This window comes from Cystoisospora suis, assembly GCF_002600585.1.
Source record: "Cystoisospora suis strain Wien I chromosome Unknown contig_1848, whole genome shotgun sequence".
Lineage (NCBI taxonomy): Eukaryota > Apicomplexa > Conoidasida > Eucoccidiorida > Sarcocystidae > Cystoisospora > Cystoisospora suis.
The window spans coordinates 9,886-30,603 of NW_027154648.1; the positions used below are offsets into that span (position 1 = coordinate 9,886).

Consider the following 20,718-nt stretch of genomic DNA (forward strand, 5'->3'; position numbering starts at 1 on the left):
GATAGATAGATAGATAGACCCAATTTGAGGTGGCGATACTTTTGTAGGTGCAGAGAGTCGTTTTAGCGTATTTCAGGCCACCTTCAAGACAATGTTGCACGGTTCGCGCATATCACTGTTCTGTCTGGTTCTGTTTTCTTTCTCTTTTCTTTGTAGGCGAGATTTTGGAGTACCCCTTTGAATCTGAGAGTATTCTGGAAAGTCAAGTGGCGAAGGGTAGTCGTAGCTCAGGTGTCGAAAACATGAACTTCACCTTGTTCTGAAGACACCCCCTAGAGATCTATCTANNGATAGGAAAAGTAGTGACACCCCCTAGAGATCTATCTATTTCCATGCCATTGAAACTCTGTGAGTCGAAAGATTCTTTCTTTCTCGAGGTGACGGATCTCTGTGGCTATGAAGTTACGACGAGAAGGCGGGAAGAGCTAGGTGGATAAGATTGACCAATCTGCAGTGAGTAGCAGCACCTAACAAGGCCCCGGGCCGCCGCTGCTGCATCGAGAGTGTTGAAGTGAGGGTTCGGAGAGAGAATGAGGAAGTCGACGCTTTCTTTGATCGTAGTAGTAGTTGTTGTGTACAGGAGAGTGAGAGAGGTGATCTGTATAGACGAACTCTTCGGGGCTAGGGGGATATGTAGTTAGCACAGAACGATGAGGTGTTTGTTTTGAAGAAGAGAAAGGAGGACAGAAAAAGGTGAACATCCCTGTGAATCGAGATCCAGTGAAAAAGATGGATGAATTTCTTTAGAAGAGGGAGGGAAGGAGTGATCTTGTTAGAACAATGATAAGAAAACGAGACAGGGACGTGAATCCCTTCCTTACTTGACCATTTGAGTGGTACAGGGACACCAAAGAGAGGGGCTGCTTGCCTTCTCGAAGGGGGAGCCCTTTGCTTTTTCTTCGAAGAAAGCTTTGTTGATGCATGCACCTCTCTTGAATCTCGACTCATCTCTATCAGATGAGATCTTCCACACATTTGAATTTCTTGACTGCCCCAGCCAGGGGTGTTTAAGAGAGAGGAGGTGTCGGGGGTAGATCTGTACGATCTCCTTTCAATGAATAAGAGAGAGAGTATCACACGGACCGAGATGGTAAGACAAGGAGGAAGGAGGTTGAAGACGGCTCTCTCTTCTAACCTCCTGTCCTCTTACAACACCATCTGTCGTTCATCTGACGGCGGTGTATGCGCTCGCCCTTTGTTGTTATCCCTATGTACAGCTGCTTCTTCCGTCCTTTTCTTAGGATTTCATAGACACCACAAGTGGGCATCCATGCATTAACTCACGTACCTACCTGTCCATCCATCTCTCTCTCTATCTGTCTCTTGATTGAGGTGGGGAGCGAGCGGGGGTCTGTTGTCCCCTGAGACAGTGATGATGTCTTATCAACTTACGACTGTTCAGAGGTCGCATGCATTACGTTTTTTTTTTTGTTTCGCTTACGGCCACGTGAAGGGATGGGGGATGTATGGGTGGTCGTACGTTTTTTATTTGAGTTTATGGGAAGTCAGGGGAGGCATGCATAGATTTGCACATGCCCTTCAATGGCAACAGTCCAGTATCGTATGGAGGAGGTATATAGAGTATTGAAACACTTCTTGGTTCGTACACAAAATTCCGTGTATCATCAGGTTTTTGTGGTGAAAAAAGAAAGATAGGAGGGATGCGGGGGGCTTGCCTGCTGGTGGTGGCAGCAAGTGACGCATGTTTCTCAGATTGTCACGGGGGAGGTGAACCATGGAGAGACGCAGTAAAAGAGCGTTAGTATAGAATCAGGAGTGGCGTCTATGAAGCGTAACCGGCTTCAGCAAGAACGAAGGAGGACAAGCTATCGGAGAGAGAGTTAACATTTGAGATTTGTAGGTGTGAAGCAGCGTCCCCAGTTGATGTTCTCCGATCCCTGTTGGTGTAGTGACGTCTTGGCAGTAGGGGCCGCTTCTTTCAGTTCGCCCGGATTTTTTGTCATTTTCCTTTCGTGGGCGCAAGGAAGAGCTGCTCATGTTCGGCGTTCATGACAGTCAAAATCGTAATGGGGTACGAAACAAAAGAAGGAAGGATGACTTTCTTTCACATCACGGTATCGGTGGAGTCTTCACCAAATTTTGATGAGGTACATCAGTGCTACGGCAGCAGCGTTCTGACGTGTTGAGTCGAGCAACCGGTTACGAGCGGCTGCTGCCGTGCTGAAGGTGAGATGAGGGAACGCGCAGAAAGAATACAGCTGAAGCTTTCGCGTTTAGAATGTTGACGAGGACTGGAAAGATATGTGGGATTCAAGTCGGATTGGTGACGAGGTGGTATGCGAACAAAACGAAGGCGAAGTCTCAAGAGTGCCTGGCAATGCATTCCGGACACAAGCAGTCCACCCTGAGATGTCTCCGAATAGATCAGGAGTGACGATATGGAGCTTGTGAAGGAATGACAGAGCACCTTTGCTCGTGCAGAGGATGTATTCTACAGGTTTGGCCGTGACCGGATGCTGGAAACAAAGCAGCAGTTTCTCTCAGGGGAGACTTGCGCCTTCCAGTTGTGGTAATCGCGAAGCTTCATGCTGCGCATTTTTCCCCCCGGTTTCATCCAAGTGAAGATAGGCTGTCACGTTCAGGAGGTGTCTCTGATAAGCTGTTTCTTTCGTTTTCTCTGAGGCCGGGCTCTTACGTTCCTCCGTCTTGTGCTCGTGCCTGCAATCGGGGAAGACCCTTAGGCGACGGTGTAGAGCCCGTGAATGAGGTTCAGCTTCCCGTGGCGAGATGCGTGGTCAAAGGTGTGTACTAGGTCAACTGCAACAGCTTACTTACGGTGCCTAGGTTTGGTTGCCGACGTGCGGATACCATAGTCGTCTTCAGTCCTGATGCCTCGATTTGCCGGCATACTCGGCTGCTCTCTCTTAAGCCAGGTTAGAAGCGTCTATGTTCAGCCTGCCCACCGCCGCCGATTCTTTATGTGAGTCTCTCGCGCATCCTTGAGCCAACAATTACCTGGTGCTACAGCTAGTAAATTCAGAATCGAGGGAAATTTTGGAGGTGGTCATAGTCCTGTGGCGGAGCGGCATGAAGACGCGAGTCAAGCATGGCGCGCTACACGATCTCTGTTTATTGTGTCTCAATGTAGAACGATCCGAGGCACAAAGATGGGGTTAGTTCACGCGTGGCCCCTTTGTTGACGTAGGTAAGCGTCCTGTACCTTCCAGCTGCCTCGTTTTCCAATATGCTAAGAACAACGGGCCATGCGATGGACTGTGGGGAAGGCTCTCTCAACTGGAAGCTTTGATGGGACACCAGCACACGGTATCTGTGCTTATAGCTCTCGAGTTTCTTGGACAGTTGGATGCGGTGCTTGACTTCCAAGCCCGAAATGGTAAACACATACAAGCGGAGCACTTTATTCTCGTTGCCAACAATGAGACCAGCCGCGCAGAGAAGTGAGTGTGCTTATGGTCGGCCCCGGAACAGGAAAAACTGTTGGAGTTCTTCCGGTGGGGTCGAGGGTACCAGTCCGGACAAAGGCAAATAAGGGCATGCAGCAGGAAACCGGAAAAAACCCGGTACAAGAAGATAGTCGAACAAAGGAAAACTCGGCTTTGCACAGACTGGGTAGTATTAGTGTATTTGGACCGTGCGGTGCTCCCAAGGAAAAAAGTTTTCTTGCTACTCACATTGGTTAAGTAAGGAGACCGAGATACAAGCACTTCAGCGTTTGTATCTCGGTCTCCGACCTGTCGAGCCAGTGTGCCTGGCAATGTGCCAGCCCCAGCGCTAGTGCATGATTCCTCAAACAGTTTCCGCCGCGTTTTCTCAGACATGCTTTCCTTCCCTACTCTCTCTCTGTCTGAGTGCCCATTCTAATCCGCGGAGAGGCTCCAGGCCGGGGCGGGCCTCCGTGAGCCAAAGGGCACGATACGTGACACGCAGTTATCATTACTGTTCCCGTCTAAATCACAGACCAGCGCCTCGATTGATAACCGGCGCCAAAGAGGTATGGTGCACTCTTTCTTCACCTTCTCGGGATTGATGACTGCGGTATTGTCTGGCATCTCTTTTTCTCCGTCCCGGTGAACGCTCCTCTACACGTCTTCAGCAAGGCGAACGGCTTGGCTAAGTCTACCACTCACACGACCGGGCTGTCTTGCTCAGGCCGCTCCGCTCGCCTGTAGTTTCTGTACTTCCGCCCCTCCTGTCACTCCTGCCGGATTGACGGTCGCTGCAGCATGTTGTACAGTAGCTAGCTCAGCATGCAGACGAATGAGAAACGCCTCAAGCTGGTCAAAAGTCCACCGGTCACTTGGAAGAAAAGCAAGAGTGTGGCGGAGCATCGTCTTGAGGTAGCCTCGCCATGGCTCGGTTGAGAAAACGCCCTGCGACGGTAGTAGCGAATCAGCATGTAAGTTTCCTCTGCCTAATAGGACATTTGGCGATTCCGTGCAGCCCCATTCGCACAGTGCATCGAGGGCAGCTACCTCGTCCCTGTTCACTACTTGTAAAAGATTTGGCCCCCCGAACAACTGACCTATGACCAAACCGGTGCTGAAGACGACACTTCGTTCCGAAAGCAGGACTTCCCAGTAGCTACTTGACTTCGCGTCTGTACTGCTGCTGCCGCTCCCTCCTGTTTCTTTCTTCGTTGTCTTATTGCCTCCTCCCTTGTCATCGTCTCCGCACTCCCCAGAGGGGGGGCACTCTCCTGTGGAAGACTTGCCTTTACTTACTGAAGGAACAACGGCTGCGCCGGCTGCTGAACTAGTCCCAGAAGGACAAGGGGTGACTTTCTTTAGATATCCATTTTTTATCCATGATTGCCAACGGCGTTCTAGTCTTTGCTTCTTCGCCATCAGCATCTCGTCGGAGGTAATTTTTTGCCCGTACCATACCTTACGGAACGCTGAACTCTTGCTTCCCGCAGCCAGCAGGAACACGAGAATCGCGCATTCTGGAGAGCAGTACCCCTGGGCAGACCAACGAAAAAGAACAATCCCAGAGTCAGGAGTTCGATGAGCACCAGGAGGTTGTTTAACGCCACAGAGGCTCGCCGAGTGACCATACACTTTCCGAGAACACGAGAAATTCACTGGGGTGGTGGACTGCAGTGTTGATAGGAGTGCAGCGCTCACAGTAGGCCTGAGGTGAACATGTTGTCTGTTTGGAACCTGAGACGAAGCATTCTGGCATTTTCGAGGCAATAGTTCGTGCTAAAACCTGCACGCTAGGACGGAAGAACGACGAGAGCTCTCACGAGAACGTCTGCTTTCGTTCACACCGGATGCGAAGCAGTCACGGATAAACCCAGTAGGCACTTTGCATTCGCCTATCTGGTGGCAATGCAATAATCGGGCTCCATGCATGCAACTCCGTGACTCATTCAGTCACCAGGTTCATACCTTTGTGCAAATGATATACGAGGGCGAGACACCCGGTTGGTGTCGGGTCGGGAAAGAGAAGTTTGGACCTGGCAGGGCATCGCCGAGGTCAATGATAACGCAGCGAAGACAATGAAGTTGCTGAGTAGATGCACTCCGGGTGAGCTCAACGAGAACGTTTCCTGGCTTGGTATCCCAGTTGATGATCGGCTGTTCCAGAGAAGAAGGCGAGGCCAAAAGCGCTTGCGCCCGAACCAGTTTTATTGCAATTTCTACGGCCAGAAGCGCGGCGCTTGTTTTCGTTGGTATCCGCATCTGCTGGAGAATTTGCGTTAAGGACCTGCCTTCAATTCTCTCCATACTCACTCCTAATACTCTTGTCCCATCACGTTTTACCCCCCGACTTGTCCAAAGGTATCTAGGAATGGGGAGCAGAGGCAGCTGCACCCCCCCGGGTGTCCCGCTCCGAGACGATCCGTGCTGATTTGCGAGCAGTCTGTCGAGCTGCTGAACGTAGACCTCAGGATGATGCGCAGGCTGAGGCCGCTGCTGCAACTGTAGAAGGAGGAGCCTCTGGGGTGATGTGAGACGATTGCTTTGTGGGCCCTGACACACGGCAGCAGCTCGTGACCTCCACAGCTGGAGACACAAACTGCGGAGCTGTTTACCTTCTTGGAGGACCGAATGTGTTTTATACTTCAACTTGGAGCTTTCACAGCCGTCGACCTCGAGAAGTTTGATGGCGAAGCGTCGACCTAGACCTACAATAGAGCCGTGGAGATTTGCCAGCCCGAGTGAGTCATCGACGATGGCCTCTTCTTCATCAGGAATACTCTTCTTTGTACTTGTTGAATCTGTGCCCTGTTTTCCTGGTGCCGGAGAAACCTGGGCGGCGGCAGCAGCTGCCGCTACGGCATCTTCGTCACCTACGACTCCGACGGCTTCTCCTTCCCACACATCGAATTGACAGTGGCACTTGGCACTTAGTTTCCGGTGGAGGCGAACGAGCAAGCCCCCAAACTGCAAGTCGTACTCCCGCTGATCTATTTGATTGGATTCATTAAGCCTGTCTGATATTGCCTCAGGGGCAGCGTTCTTCTGCGTGGACGAGGTGGTGAGGCAAAAGGATATATCTGGCTTCTCTTTGTCTTGTCCCTCGCTAGCCGCCAGACCCCTATGATCTGCGTTCCGCGGTGTACCTGCACCTGCGGGTGACTGCCCTGGTCCCACGCCACGCTGACCGTCACTCCGCTTGGTAAGAATGAGTGTCGACGCACTTTTTCCGCCACTCTTTTCTGAGTGAAGGCCGTCATCGAGCTGCGTCTGTTTCACTCCCTCAACTGACACTTCTTCTGGAGAGTGCTGACTGCGCAGTAGCAAGGCAGGCAACTGTCTGCCCGACACGGCATATCCGCCCGCTCCTCCTTCTCCACCCGCACCGTTCGAAGCAGGTCCGATGCCGTGCACAGATCCAGCAGCAATGGCAGCAACAGCAGCCGCTGCCGCTGCTCCGGCGGCTGCTCCCTGCGCTTCACTTGCTGGAGCACCCGCTGGAGACTCCTGCTCTACCGTTACAGTGATCTGCTGGCCATGCACGTCTAAGGCCGGTGGAACTGTGTGCCGTCGCTCACTTCTCCGCGGTGCGGGAGTAATTCCCGCGTCTTCTAGTTCGCCTTGGGGCCCTGCGTGATGAGGCACCCCGGGACTGTCTTTACCTTTGACGTTGGCGGTGGCACTGCCTATACGTGTAAGTTGTGCCTGCATACTATTGGTCGAGAGATAGGTTCCAGAGGACAAATGGCGGGGCTCGGCAGCACGGCTGCTGCCTTCACGAAGCGGTTGACAACGAGCATTCGCGTCGTTAAATCCAGCAAATGAACATGCGAGAGGGAAATCAGATGAGGCGGCTGCCTGGGCTGATTCATATGCTTGCTGCAGTCGCTTATTCTCTGTCCGACTGGCCACCCCACTGCTTCTGTTGGTGTCTCCTGATGTAGTGTTCGTGCGCGAAGGGCGAAAGTCGTCCTTTGAGTCGTGATGGTGAGTGTGTCGCCGGGGACGCAGCACGCGTGCAAGAGAGGAAAAACCGCCGTAGGAAGAAGCAAAAGAAGACCCAGTGAGGGATGCTGATGCCTTGACTGCTCCGCTGCCTCCGCTAGTCGCCCCTCCTGACGGATGAACACCTGACGAGGTCGAGAAAGAGCGAGAGAGGGCAGGATTGTCGGAAGATCCTTCGAGGACGCTTGCTTGATGGCGCGCGGCACCCGAGCTACTGTTAACCGAAGCCGTCGTACTGCTCGTGCCGCAACTTCCTACACTGCTGCCGCCCCTGCCAAATGACTTCAAAAGGGATGCTGGAGTCCATAGACTCGGCTTCTTTCCTGGCACTGCTGCACGACGGGCATGCACTGAGGAAGCACCTGAGGGACGGCTCGACTCTGCTTCTTCATCGGCACACTCGGCGGGACCTGCACCCGTTGTCCCAGGGCGTGACGGTCGATTAGTGCTTGAACAGAAACTCCCGACTGTATAGGCGCCGCTGCTGTAAGGACGCATGGGTCCACTTGGATGACGTTGGCCGGTCCGTCTGTCCGATGGACTGACTGAGGCGCGCGTGGGAGACGCTGAGAAGAGAATGAGTCGCAAGGGCGGTAAGAGAGAATGCAAGTAACTGGAGGGCAGCCCGCCCAGAAACTGCAGTACGCCGCACTAAGCCGTTACACGATACATTCACGCATGTTACGAAACTGCTTCGATAGGACAGAAATTGGACGGGTGGCTTCTACAAAACTCCAGATGGAGATTCGCCCGTGCTCGCAGCTGTTGTCGTTCAACAAACCTACACTCTTAAGAAGTCATCCACTTACTGGGTTTCTTGATCCTGCTCACGAAGAGTGGAGCCTCCCCGTCATCATCCGAGGCGTGGCCTGCCCCCTCCTTTACCTCTCCCATGCCCTCACTCCCTCCATCTTCGTTGTCTTCGTCCTCATCCTGCAGCAGGCGGCTGTCTAGAAAAGAGGGTTCTTCTTCTGCACCAGGAGCGGGGTTTCTGACACAGCAGCTGCAGCTGCCGATTGGCCGGCAAGCACACCAGCTGTTGCGTCGTCCAAGCGCCGCTGTCCGGGCTCTCTGGTGATGTCTTTGGAGCAGCTGGTGATGGAGGAGAATTTGCTGCTGCTGCTGAGCTTTCAACGTCTTGCACGAGCTTGAGGGGGCGCCAACGACAGAACGCCAGTCCTGCAGACATGCTGAGTAGAAGTCCGCCTGCGGCTGCTTGGCTTTGGGCATGGCAATGGCGCCTTGAGAAAATGCACTACGATTTGTGAGTGCGCCGTGCACGCCGAAGCCCCTGGGAGATTTTTCACCTCTCCGGCATAAGCCAGCTGCCGCCGCCGCCGCAGCCAACGCGGCCGAATAACTGACGGCGCTGTTCCGTCGTGCGCTTGATCGGCTCGAGCGGCGCAACGGAGTAGCAGAGCTCGCAGCGCCGCCTCCTCCTCCCAAAGCAGGTGGCTGCTGGGGCTCTTGAAGTCTGGGGGAGAAACCTGTGGAGTCACTAGGCTGCTCTTCAACTTCTCCGTCGTGCGAGGGCACTGCTGTGGCTGCAGCTGCCGCTAAAGCGGCCTTCGAGGCGCACCAGCATGCCATCGACGGGTTTGAGTTGTACAGGTAACACGACATATTTGTGTGGGCTGCAGCAGTGGCACATAAGAAAACTGAGTTCGGGTACTGTGAACTTGTCCGGTTTCATCATGAGCGTTGCCGCAAAGCAGCTAGCTCTCCGAAGCGCGAAACGAGAGCAACACCTCCGGGGCAGAGGCCTCCCTCACACGGACGAATTTCGAATGAGATTCAAGGTTGCCTTCGTCCGTGCTTCGGGATGCTCATGTTCAACACGGTTATCTCTTCTGCATAATATTTGGAACTAGTCTGTGGCTCGCCAGCGGGGTTTCGGGCAAGCCCGACAGTTGTTACACTCTCCAAAATGCTCAACTACAAGACAGGCTTTCAGTTTCTGACTAAAACTCCCCTTCATATACTGTTTCTATTCGTTAGGCTGCTCTGGCAGTCCCCTATTAACGGAGCCACCCTCTCAAAACAGGGCTCTGCTACAACTACCCTACACGCAGCACCCTGCACTGTCGCGCCACTAAGAAGGGCGCCAAGCTTTTCATTACATCGGCGCAGATGTAGCTCGACCCCACTGTGACTACTCTTCTCCTCGAAGGAGAACCCTCGATCGGCAACGGGTCCAAACCATGAAAGGGTCCTTACAATGTTGGCGGGCGTTACGTGCTGTGACCACTAGGCCATTAGCCCGACCGACAGCAGCACTCGGACATTTAGCGTACCGATGCGCCGCCGAGCTAAAGAGAAAGCCGTTCGGACTTTCGGAAGCCACGTCGTTATCGGGAGGACAAAGACTACACCTGCTGCAGATGTGTGTTCAGGAAGAAAAACTGCGGGGCGATGGACTGCTACGTCCGACTCAGTGACGACGAAGTATCTTACTGTCTGGGACGAAGGCAAACTCGCCCTTGCTGAATACATCACTCGGGGGGGCCAGACTACTGCCGCCTGGAGCCACACCGCCACTGGTCGCGTCAAAAGACGTGGTCAGCTGCCCGCTTGCAAAGTCAATCATGCCGCCAGCTCCCTCGCCAGGGACTCCCATGCCGACGAACCTAGCGCCCCGAGGTTGGTCATGATCCTCACACCATTCATCTGCGACGCTGAACCTCACGCGCCGTAGCGGATCTGGCGGACAAGCAACCCCGTGATGACTGTCACCCACTGCCTGCTGAACAGCACTGAAAGTCTTGCTGCGACCTCGACGCCGCGCAGTATGGGCCAGAGCCTGGTAGGTCGAGGGCGTCATCCCGCCACCCTCGGCTCCTGCGGCAGCTGAAACCGCTGCCACAGCAGCAGCCGCAGCAGCTTCGGCCGCCGGGGAAGTGGTTAGGGCACTGCCGGAGCCCTCATCAGCAGTCATCATGTTGCTGCTGCTGTTTCCGCTGTAGTAACTTGTGGCAGCTGTGGCTCCTCCCGCCGCTGTAACTGACGCTGATGTCGCCGGGGGCGCGCAAGGATCGGCCGCCGGCAGCCCGAGCGTTGCGGCCAGCAGGCCTCTCCCAGTAGATCTGCCGGTGCCATCCGAGAAGTGAGGATGGGACGGATGTTTAAGAAGTTGAACAAGATGGGGGTCTTTGACAGGGTCCAACGGGGACGCCCACCGTCCAGTGCTGGCGCCATTGCTCGGCAGGTGGCTCTCGCTTCCGTTGCTGCAAGGCGGGTAAACGGGGGCCTGCTCGACTTGCCGAGGAAGGCGTTGCTTCTGGAGAAGTCCGGACTCGCGAGAGACGCACAGAACACGAAGGGCTGCCGCCGCGGCAGCCACACCGTTGGCACTGCCGCTGCTACTTGGCCTACGAGATGACTGATATGTGTAGCCGTCGCTGTGCCGTCGGAGCCGGGAGTAGGAGCTGCTCACACTGCTTGGTTCCTGGGGACGGCTTTCACCGGCGGAGCAGTCACCATTGGACCGGAGGTGAAAAGGCAGAGTCGGAGACGGGGGAGAAAGAGGAGCAAGCTTCACAAGCAAGGGCCGCGACGGCAGTTGTGGCAGTGGGGATGAAGGCGGAGTGAGGTTGGACAAAGGGGGAGATAGGGGAGGATTCGGCAGAAGTGAGGAAAGGGGAGAAAAGTCGGACATCTTTGAGGCAGACAAGACAGGGCACTGTGGTTAGCGGAAAGGGAGGACACTCGCAGGTTGCAGGCTTAAGTGTTGGGACCGCCACGAAAATTGTGCACTACGGAAGCGGCTTCTTGCGACCCGTGCCTGGAGCCGCTACAGGAGACGCCTTCGTTCGGGAAGAAGCCAGGCCTTCGTAGCGACTCCCGATCCAATCTCACGTCCGCAACCGGCTTTCCTGTGCGGCCTCCAGAGCTCCTTTCCTAGGACCCTCGCACCCTGGCAGTGGAGTGAGAAGAAGCGGCTGAGGGCTTGCCTGACGCGGGCTCCTTCGGTGTCGAGTGACGTCAGACACACTGCCACTTCGATGGAGTTGCCGCGTAGCACAGTCCAAGAGTCCGGGCCGAAACTGACAAATGATCCGTAGAGCGTAAGGCTCACAGTTTGCACTCAAAACACGGGCGGGCCACGGGTAGCCGAACTGCACACTGACTTCGAGAAAGAGACTGATAGTAGTCAAACGTGATGCACGCCGCAGTCACGGGAGCAACACCGCTATAGCAAAGAATCTTGCGAAAATGCAACGAATACTTGACCTGTACGCGATTGGTTTCAACTACGACCTGTTGACACAACACATCTGTATCACACCTGCGAAGGAACAAACCTGCTGCTACTGCCTCGCGTCCCCTGTTACCGAAGACGAGAGAATATTTCAAGTTCGGGCGGTGTCAGCCCGTAGCTGGCCAGCCAAAAATGTAATGGGCAGTACGAGGCCGGTAGCCTGGTTGACGATACAAGAGATGGATTTCGGCGCAGGGTATCCTGCGCAGATCGACCCAGACAGTGGCACATCGTTTTTGATCGGCAGGCGCGAGGGAAAGCAGTGAACGAAAAAGCTTTAATATACAAGAAATATCACATACGATTGGTACTGTTGTAACACTGCCGCGGTGGGAGACCTGCGATGAAGGACAGAACGCCGTCCGGGACGTCTACTTAAAGAGGTAATTTACCAGAAATCTCCCATCACTCAAGGCTGGCGACCAAATGGTTAGGCTCACTGCCATACTCTGTGAGGTCCGGAAACCACACCATTGCGAGGCTGGTTGACCCCCTGAGTCGTCAGGAAACTAAGATACACAGACTGGGTCTACGGAGCGCGAAACCCTTGAAGTGGACCAAGCTTCGGGAAAAAAGAGACAAAAAATGGCGGCGTAACAACGTGGAACCTCCGTGTCGGCGCCCGCGTCCCAGCACACCCAACGTGGACTTGTTTCGGCTTTGCACGGGCAGGCGGGGCTAACCGCTGACGCAGCAGTGGACCAAGCACTCGGCGGCTCGACCGCTGCGCGACACCGCGACTGGAGCAGGACACTCTGTACACCTTTGCATGCTACAGTTGTCTTAGAGCAGTTCTGGTGAGAGATCCTGCGTGACTTCACTGCAGCGCCAAGACGTGCAGACCCTGCTGGCACCCGCAGTTGCCTCCATCGGGGAAGTATTTTCGGCAAAGGGCTTCGATCTGAGCACTACGAAGATAGGTCCCCTTACCGACGCATGGTCTAGATCAAACCCTCCCAGACGACGGGCCCATAATCGTGTAGTGTTTTGGGTTGCTGAGCGTAGAAAGCGGACTTTGTTTGATGGCCCCCTCCTCACAACTCCCATCCAGGCAAACACGCCGGGAGGGCAGTCGCCGCGCTCAGATGGGGGACCAGGTTCGCAAGCATACTGTAAAACCCCAGAGCACACTCACGTAGACACGGTGTTTCCTGGTGGTATAGGTCTGCCAAACAAGCAAGGCAACAGGGCAGCCACAGCACAGCGACACCGCTGACTCCGACCACATGTCGGTCTCAAGCGCACTTTGGTCAGGTGCCCTTCCCAAGGCCCGACGTGAGGCTACTGAGCCCGCTGCTTCTGCTTGGCTGGCCACTTCTAGGTGGAATTCCGGGGCCTGACGCGCCCCACGAACGGTAGCCGATTGGTGCGGCCAAGTGACGCTGGGAATGGTACCGTCATAAACCCACAGTGCAAAACTCACATCTGTCGGCCATCATTGTCCCGCAGAAATTTTCTCAAGTAAAAGGAACTCCTACTACTGCTTGCTGGTTGTGAGCGCGGGCATGGAACTGACTTGGGGGAGGTTTCGTAAAAAGCATGGTTGAGATCCCCTGTGCCAAAAGCAATAGAAGGGTCCAGGGAGATGGGAGTTGTGCCCATCTCCTGCAGGCTTGTGACTGCAGTGTCAGACTATGTCGGTACCGAGCGCCGTTTGGGGCAAGCTCCGACCCGAGGCAGCAGGCAGAAGTGCCCCGCCTTCCTGAGAGGACTGAGGTGGCTGGCAACGGCGACGGCTGAAGGTGAATGTTCGCCTCGCGGTGCACGCTGGGAAAGAACCATAAATACGCGGAAGCGTGTGCAAAGTTGTGGTTTGACAGGGATACCGAGCGGCGGCGCATCGTGACCTTGCTCGTCGTCTGCCGGCCCTCACATCGGAACGTTTACACAGGCGGCGTTGCGGAAACGTCTCGCCGCCACCTGTGTCAGCACAGGTAGAACAACGAGTGAGGGAGGTGCGCTCGCGCAGCGCGGTAAGAGGTTGCCGTAGCACGGTTCGCGTGCTGCAGCAACCGTCTACCGTACAGGCTGCGCCTGGATACTATTTCTCCAGATCCGTCCAACCGCCATGGAGAACATCGATTCAGATCAGATGAGACATTGCAGTTGCTTCTCCCATACCTTCACACCGCGTCCACTCGGAACAGCAGCCGAAAGCGATCCCAAACCTCAATCGATTCTGCAGTTCACCAGGAACCGCGCCGATCAATAACGGTGTTTCCGAACCATTCTCACGAGTGCCGTTTACTCCAACCGCGCCTTCAGGCTACACAGTGGCCTTGACACTCGCCGCTACTGTGTCTTCGTGCACTAACGGTGGAGCCCTTACCTGCATCATCAGCCTCGCTGTGGAAGGTCGCCCACTTCCTGGGTTGTCCGGTCTGAGACAGGACAGCATTTTGTCGTCTTAGGTAGCAGCCAGGTGAAGCCAGCTCTCGAGCTGTTGCCGATTCCTTCTTTTGCTCGAAAGACGAGACCACAGACCCGGCCGGCTTAGTGCCTGCCATTACGGTCTCCTTGGGTGTGGCAGGGCAAAGGATTTTCAGATCTCAGTACCCAGAAAACGCTCCGACCGCCGACGGCGTGGAGAAGGGTGTAGCAATCAGCATCAGAACTAGTGGCTCGCCGCTTGGTTCGAAGGCGCTGCAACTTGCTGGCCCGCACGCCGGGGGCGTCAGTCGTGTAATCTACGACCCCGGCCAGATCTCAGTCTTTGCGGCTCACAGCTCCATCACTTCGACAGAGCCCCTACAAAGTTTGACTCTACCTCGACGCTCCGATTTTCGCTGTATACACGGGGCCCCTTCGCCGATCGAAGCAGACATCATTCTTCCGGACTCTTAGAAAAACGGCGGCAACTAGACCACTACAGCGCCGTTTTTTTTGACGTCCTTCCGGAGAAAGCCGGGTGACACCTGTCCGAACTCCGTACTGGTTTCGCCTATCACCTGCAGAAGAACCAACATCCTCGCCATTGTGCGCCATTCCCGCGACACACCATGAAGCTGACAGCTTCCCCAAGCAAGGCTACAACCTAGCCTGTCACCAGAGTGATTCTGTGCCAGCCCACGTTTTCCCGTGTCCGCACGTGCCCCGAGCAAGGCCCCTACTCACCTGGGCTGTAACCCCATCCTACCAGACAGCCCTTTTTTCACATGCAGACTCCATTCCGAACGGAGGACCTGCATACGGCTGTAGACCTGACACAAATCCGCTCTACGCACACGGGGGCCAACATGTGTCCGAACGCAAACCCGTTACAGGGGTTTCAGAACCCTGTCACAACATGAGTTCCACAGCAAGGCCTTTTGAACTCTACTGCAGACCGTCTCGCGCTCCTCGCAACCCTCTCTTGATTGTGATTTGGGAGCCTCCGACGTTTGGGAGAAGGAACGAGACCGATAGCTACTAATGCCAGCAACTGCAGTCGCCCCAAACGTCTCATGGACCCTCCTTTCCTTCTACGACTGTTGCCTTGGAGAGTCAAACGACTTCACTTTTCTCCACGCCAGAACTATTGCCGGGAAGAACTTCACGACTCGTTGCACCTCAGCAGCCCAACTAGACTCCTAAGCGGGTGCGCCAGCCGGTTGGGAATGTGTCGTTTACAGAATAGGATCCGCTGCATCTCAAACTGAAACTAGGCAACGCTGCTTGCAGCTGAATAGTACAGGACTCCGGACAGGGAACAATGCTGCTGTCGTGGCGCACTCTGGCTTCCTTTTGGAAGGCAGGGATTGTGCGATAAGGTAGCTGCTCAGCGCCATTCAGGTCGCATAGCAGCGCAGGGGCGTCTGACCCTGGGCCCGTGGCAAGCTGAATAGAAGTTATCAGCCTCTGTAGCGCTGGGACTTGTTCCATCCTTGTGCTACAGAGGCCGCTAACAGAAACTGATAAGTAAATCGAAACAACAACAGTCTGTTTCCGACACACGCCGCTCATCAAAACTCGGTTGGCGTTCCCTCCACGACCATGACGGAGTTCGTGCCTGTTCACCGGCATGTGACCTCCCTCGCTTTCTTTGACCAGTACTCCGGCCGCGCCCCTGCCAGTCGGGGGCGTTCACAAACAGACAATCTGCAGAGCGGGACTGGAGTCGCCAACCATACCCCCTTGTGTTTTGCAAGGCCACCTACAGCCTGCTTCTTTCTTCCACAAAACCCAACGAAAAACAGGCTACAGAATAACAAATCTGTCGTTACTTGGACCTCTTTACAGGAAACGAGTTTAAGGTCTAGGGTCACACCCGCGGCCACAAAGCACCGTTTTCCTGGCAGCCGCCTACTCAGAAAAAAGAGAGTTTTCTTTTCACGCCTTACGTGACGAGCCTCCAGACACTTTAACCAAAAACAGAATGTACAATGGTCTTCGAGAGATGCCGGTGTTGTTTCCAGGCAACGTAACGATTCGTCTGTTTCCACAGGTAGTAGAAATCCACAATCTCGCATGTCGATTTCGTCCCTATAAGTCTCTGCAAGACGTTGAAGTCCTTGCCATACCTGCAGATTCCCGCCTCAAACAATGCAACTTCTTTAGGTCCCCACAAATCAACCACATTCGCCTTTCGCAAAGGAGACGTCAGCAGCTCCAGTGGAGTTAACCGGGTGGCTCCTAATCTCTGGGTTACAGAACGACCAGCCCCCCTGTTCACTTTCGTTGTCCGCTCTCCCGCGTGAGTCGAGCTCTTTGCTGAGTGACCCCCTCCTTCCCCTTTCCGTCCTCCTCCACCTGTTCCACTACCGCCGTAGCCCTCTCGTCCAGAGGAAGACGAACCAGTGTTTGGCGTTCTACTGCTTTCTCCACTTGAAGCATTAGAGATGCCGCTGCCACCGGTTGAACCTCCTTGGCTGGTCCCTCCACCACTCATCACGCCAATCCGTTCCGCGTTGTTGCTGACAATCAACGCGTAGATAACACTGTCAGTTGTGGCAAGACCTCCATCGAGCGGGAGGCGACCTTCAGATATCTGACCCGCCTCCGCTGCCGAGAAAGCTCCCCCTGTACTCGCTGTTCCCCCTCCCCTAGCTCCAGGAGTCGTTGTTGAAGTCTGGTAATATCCTCGCTCCGAGGCACTTGTCCCCGCACTGGTCCCACCAGCACAGGCCGTATGAGGTCCTCCAGACCCGTGCCCTGTCTTTCGGCTAGCTGGATTGGGTACAGGGTCAACTATGCCTGGCGAAGCATCACCTCCCCCACGTACAGCCTCAATCCGCCGACCTTCTTTTGTTGAGTTGTACAACGATACTTGGTCCTGCTGAATTGTCTGCAGATGCAGACTTTGCCACCGGGATGCTGCTGACCCGAAATACCACTCTTCAATCATTTGGAGCCACGCCTCCACTTTGCGAATCCGACGTTGACAAATGTCATATCGAGCCCGAATCTCCAAGTTGTTGTACGCTGATGCCGAAATCCGCCGCGGTAAGACAATCACGCGGTCTTGAGAGGCAACGCCAGGCGGGTCATCGGAACCAGCTACCTCAGTCTCTCCTCCAGTAGAGCCTCCTGGCTCAAGTAGAAGGCCAGCCAAGCCCTTTTGACACGTGCAACAGCTAGGGGACGCCCCGTTTCTTACATAGACCGACGGAATTCCCACGACACTAAAAGGCGGACCTACATTCCTTCCAGGATCGCCAGGCCGCTGTCTCAACCTCGCTGAGAACCTTCCTGAAGCAGTCGTATCACTGATTGACAATGGTGATCCTACTGGCTCCCCATGACCAGCTGAACCGCCCGCCCCGGCACCCGCAGCGCTCGTTGGTGCAGCGCCACCGTTGCTAGCACTACCGGCGGCTCCAGAAGAACCTGTGCCTCCGCCACGCCTCGCAGGGGGCGAAGTGTGTGGAGACCGCCCGCCCCCCGAATCAGCACTACGAAATGACCCCTCACCTCCGCTCGGTTTCTGATGCTGCTCTGGAACACCGTCAGAAACCTCAGCCAAACTGTCTTTCAGAACACTCTGAGCTCGTCGTTTCCGCGTATTCATTCCGCTTGGAACGAACGCAGGACGGCAAGCTGGACTGGAGCCATGTCCTTTCCCAGCCGTCAGAGTGTTCTGAGATGTCGTCAACCCGGGGGATCCTGACGCCGCAGACGCCGCTGCTGCGCTCCCGGCTGAGGCTTTTGTGGCCGCACCATCCGCCAAGGTGAGCGAAAGCAGATGCCCCCCCTCGGGCACATCAGTTCGTTGTTGGCTTTGGTCTCTTTCTGATTTAGATTTTGCGGCACCGGCGCTGACATCGGAACCAGCGTGCTCAGTCGCCGGAGTCCCGGAGGTATTTTGGACTGGATCTGATGAAGACGACCAAGGAGGACACGAGACTGGCTGGCGGGACTTAGAGGGGACGGAACACGGCTTGGCCTGACGAGAGTTGTAACGACGCCGTTTCGACGCAGGTGCGGGAGTCGAAGGGGCAGCGGTTCCCTCGCTAGTTCCGTTCACCTGTTCTTTCTTAGTTTCTTCTGCCACGAGCAAAACCTCAGCAGAACTGCACGGCAACGGTTCCTCTATTTTGACTTTCACAGAAGGGAGATCAGTACTGGACGGACCCACACCGTTCAATGCGACTTTTCCCTTTCCTCCTCCGGGGTCGCACGCTGTTGTACCTGTCTTCTCAGTCTCACTCTCTGCTCTCAAAGGAGAGTTTCGATGCAAAAGCAGAGAAAGACCATCCTGCCTCACTTCAGACGAATTGAGTACAACAGCTGGAGCCGTCGACTCCACGTCCCCCAAGAGAGGGCTCACGGAAGGGGGTGGCTCGCTTCGGCGATAGCCACGCTTTAGTCGATTAGAAGGAACACGTGAAGAGGATCGCGAAGAAGAGGATGCTGACGTGGTTGAACGACCGCACTGTGCAGAGTTGCAAGAGGAAGAAGCTGCCGCAGAAGAGGAGGAAGAGGATAACGTTGGGTTGCAGACAGAAGGCGAGTCCGATTTATCTTCTCTGGCGTCAGCATAATCCAGACGCCTTTTATGAGAACTATCGTCGGTGCGTGGGCGCTCTTTCCCCTGCTTCTGATTCTCAGAGCTACCGCCACTGTCTAGCGTTTCTCTCTCGCGGCCTCTCGTGCTGCTAGTCGACCTGTTGTCTTCAGCATGCTCTTCATCTATAATGTCCAAACTGTCCGAAGGTCGTTCATCCGTTCTACTCCGGCAGGGAGAGATTCCGGAAGTTGCGGGTAGACCGTCTTCCAAAGCCGTGTTGAGACGGTTCTCTTTCACTGCGTCCTCGTGAACGTGAGGTAAGGACGACCTGTTCTCTTCTCCCTCATACGCACCTGGTCTACCAGTATCTTCACATGCAGACGATGCCGCATCTGTTGGAATAGAACTGGCAGTAGCACCTTCCTTCTCTTCCCTCCTTCGAACAAGCGTTACTGCTGAGCCATTCGGACTGCGGCTCGAGCCTTCGCCTTTACCTCGAGCCCGGGACGTCTCGTCTTCCATAATAGTCTTCCGACAACTAAACCCGATGACGACGACACCACTCTGGAAAAAGTCAGATTGGTTGATTACAGGGGAGATGTCACCAGGAGAGACTTTGCACACTAACACACCCTCCACCGAAACAACCGGAGAAGCTCCGCCTTACAGTCCCAAAACGCAGCCATTCCCTCTCAACTCTCTCTACTTATGGTCAGGAGAAATATGCCATGCTGTCACGACACCCTCCGACTACGGAAGACGAGAGTACACGAGGACTGAACTAGCCATGGAGGGAAGATTTACTTCCAGAAAGACTCTCGAGAAACGTAGTGTGTGGAGTAGCAACTGTGTGGGTTAATGACTGTACAGGGCCAGAAATAGATACCGAACGACACATGTCGAGAGAGCAAGGAGGGCAACGCTGACTAGTGAACATTCAAGAGCCGAAAAGACAAGACCGGAATGAAGAAAGAATACCGAAGAAGACGCTAGAGCGGAGGAGAGGAGAAGACAGTAGTGCTTAGTGATGACTGAGGTCAAGTGGCGTCCTTCGTTCGCACAAGAGAAGTGGATTGTTCCTTTCCGAGCGGCCAGGCCTTGCCTTGCTCGGAGATCTAAAAGAAAAGAAAAACTCCCTGCCTCGCCCCCCCTGTTGCCGGAATTTAGCAGACAGTACAAAAGATTCGCGTAGAAGAAGGTGACTGGTAGGTGTATCCATGCAGATACAGAACACTAACATACTCGCACCCCGGCGACGCACTGCTGAGATCTTCTTTAGCTGTCCTTGTTTCGAGAAAAAGAGCACGAGGCGAGGTCTTGGTGGTTACTGGAAAGACAAGACCATCAAATTACTTTGCTAAAACTAATGAATGGGGTGCAAGAATGTATCCGTCTCTTCCACATCATCCGCGATTTTTACGGGCATGTCTGCAAGGAAAAAATCAAAGTCATTCCACCTAAAAGCGGTGGTTTGTCATTATTGATATTCTTAGGACTATTTGCAGAAATTCGATCTTCAAGTACCCGAATAAGTCCGTGGAGCCCCCGATGCAGTTCAACCGCTCTGGGTGGCTATCGCACCACAATGTCTGAAGAATTGAGGCAAGGCTGAAAAAGCAAGTCGCGGTCTTTTTCTGGGACAGAAAGTAAACGTCCTCAGCAAGCAACCTCTGGGAGAGGTGACCACAGCAACCATCCGACACCGGAAGGCGTAAAGAAGAAAAACAGTGACACGGGGGCTAGGGAGAGAAAAGACCCGAAAAACTGGGGACAAGACGAAGAACAAACGATCGGGGAATGAACGTCTTTTGCTCAGTTCGTTATGTGAGCCCATCAATAGTAGGCGGCAAGCACTACACGGTGGAAGTGATGATGCACAAGAGTCGGGGGAAACTGAAAATACGTCACCGGGAGTAAGTGGAAGACGGAGAGAAAAACTAAGAAGTCTACGCGACAGGAAGAACGAACGAAAGAAGGGCCAAGTTGGACGAAAGAAAACGAGCGAACAGAAACGACTGGACTGACTGACTTTGCAGGGGAAGAATCGGGGGGTGGTCCAGGCATGTCATGCGCTCAAGGGTTGCCTCCATACAAGAAGTTTGGGAAACGAAAGACAAGACCGAAAG

The 20,718-nt window shown here is 54.5% G+C and overlaps 3 protein-coding genes across 3 annotated transcripts in view; 1 reads left to right on the forward strand and 2 right to left on the reverse strand.

Annotated features, from left to right (window-relative positions):
- Nucleotides 1–3,625, forward strand: part of CSUI_004091 (protein phosphatase 2c domain-containing protein) — a 13,477-nt gene extending 9,852 nt beyond the window's left edge. Inside the window, exon 10 of the mRNA XM_068064286.1 lies at nucleotides 157–3,625. Coding sequence (XP_067923732.1) covers nucleotides 157–263 — 107 coding nt within the window. The 3' untranslated portion in view covers nucleotides 264–3,625. The remainder of the gene's footprint in view (nucleotides 1–156) is intronic.
- CSUI_004092 (serine threonine protein kinase) lies at nucleotides 3,316–12,343 on the reverse strand. The gene is made up of 3 exons (XM_068064287.1): nucleotides 9,864–12,343; nucleotides 8,219–9,043; nucleotides 3,316–7,975 (listed from the first exon to the last, which is right to left on the reverse strand). The coding sequence occupies exons 1-3, from the start codon at nucleotides 11,062–11,064 to the stop codon at nucleotides 5,367–5,369; spliced, it is 4,635 nt and encodes a 1,544-aa protein (XP_067923733.1). The 5' UTR covers nucleotides 11,065–12,343; the 3' UTR covers nucleotides 3,316–5,366.
- Nucleotides 12,344–16,006: 3,663 nt separating this feature from the next.
- CSUI_004093 (myb-like dna-binding domain protein) lies at nucleotides 16,007–19,120 on the reverse strand (the record flags this gene model as incomplete). Its single annotated transcript, XM_068064288.1, has 1 exon — nucleotides 16,007–19,120. Exon 1 carries the CDS (start codon nucleotides 19,112–19,114, stop codon nucleotides 16,007–16,009), a length of 3,108 nt encoding a protein of 1,035 aa, XP_067923734.1. The 5' UTR covers nucleotides 19,115–19,120.
- Between the last annotated feature and the right edge of the window lie 1,598 nt (nucleotides 19,121–20,718).

Bases quoted from the DNA above. Each gene is read 5' to 3' on its own strand.
- CSUI_004092 (XM_068064287.1), bottom strand. From the start codon at position 11,064: ATGTCCGACTTTTCTCCCCTTTCCTCACTTCTGCCGAATCCTCCCCTA. The intron at 9,044-9,863 runs GTAAGATACTTC...CCACTGCTGCAG, and splicing joins GTTTGCCTTCGTCCCAGACA to CCCACACAAATATGTCGTGT. The intron at 7,976-8,218 runs GTAAGTGGATGA...TTCTCTTCTCAG, and splicing joins GAGCAGGATCAAGAAACCCA to CGTCTCCCACGCGCGCCTCA.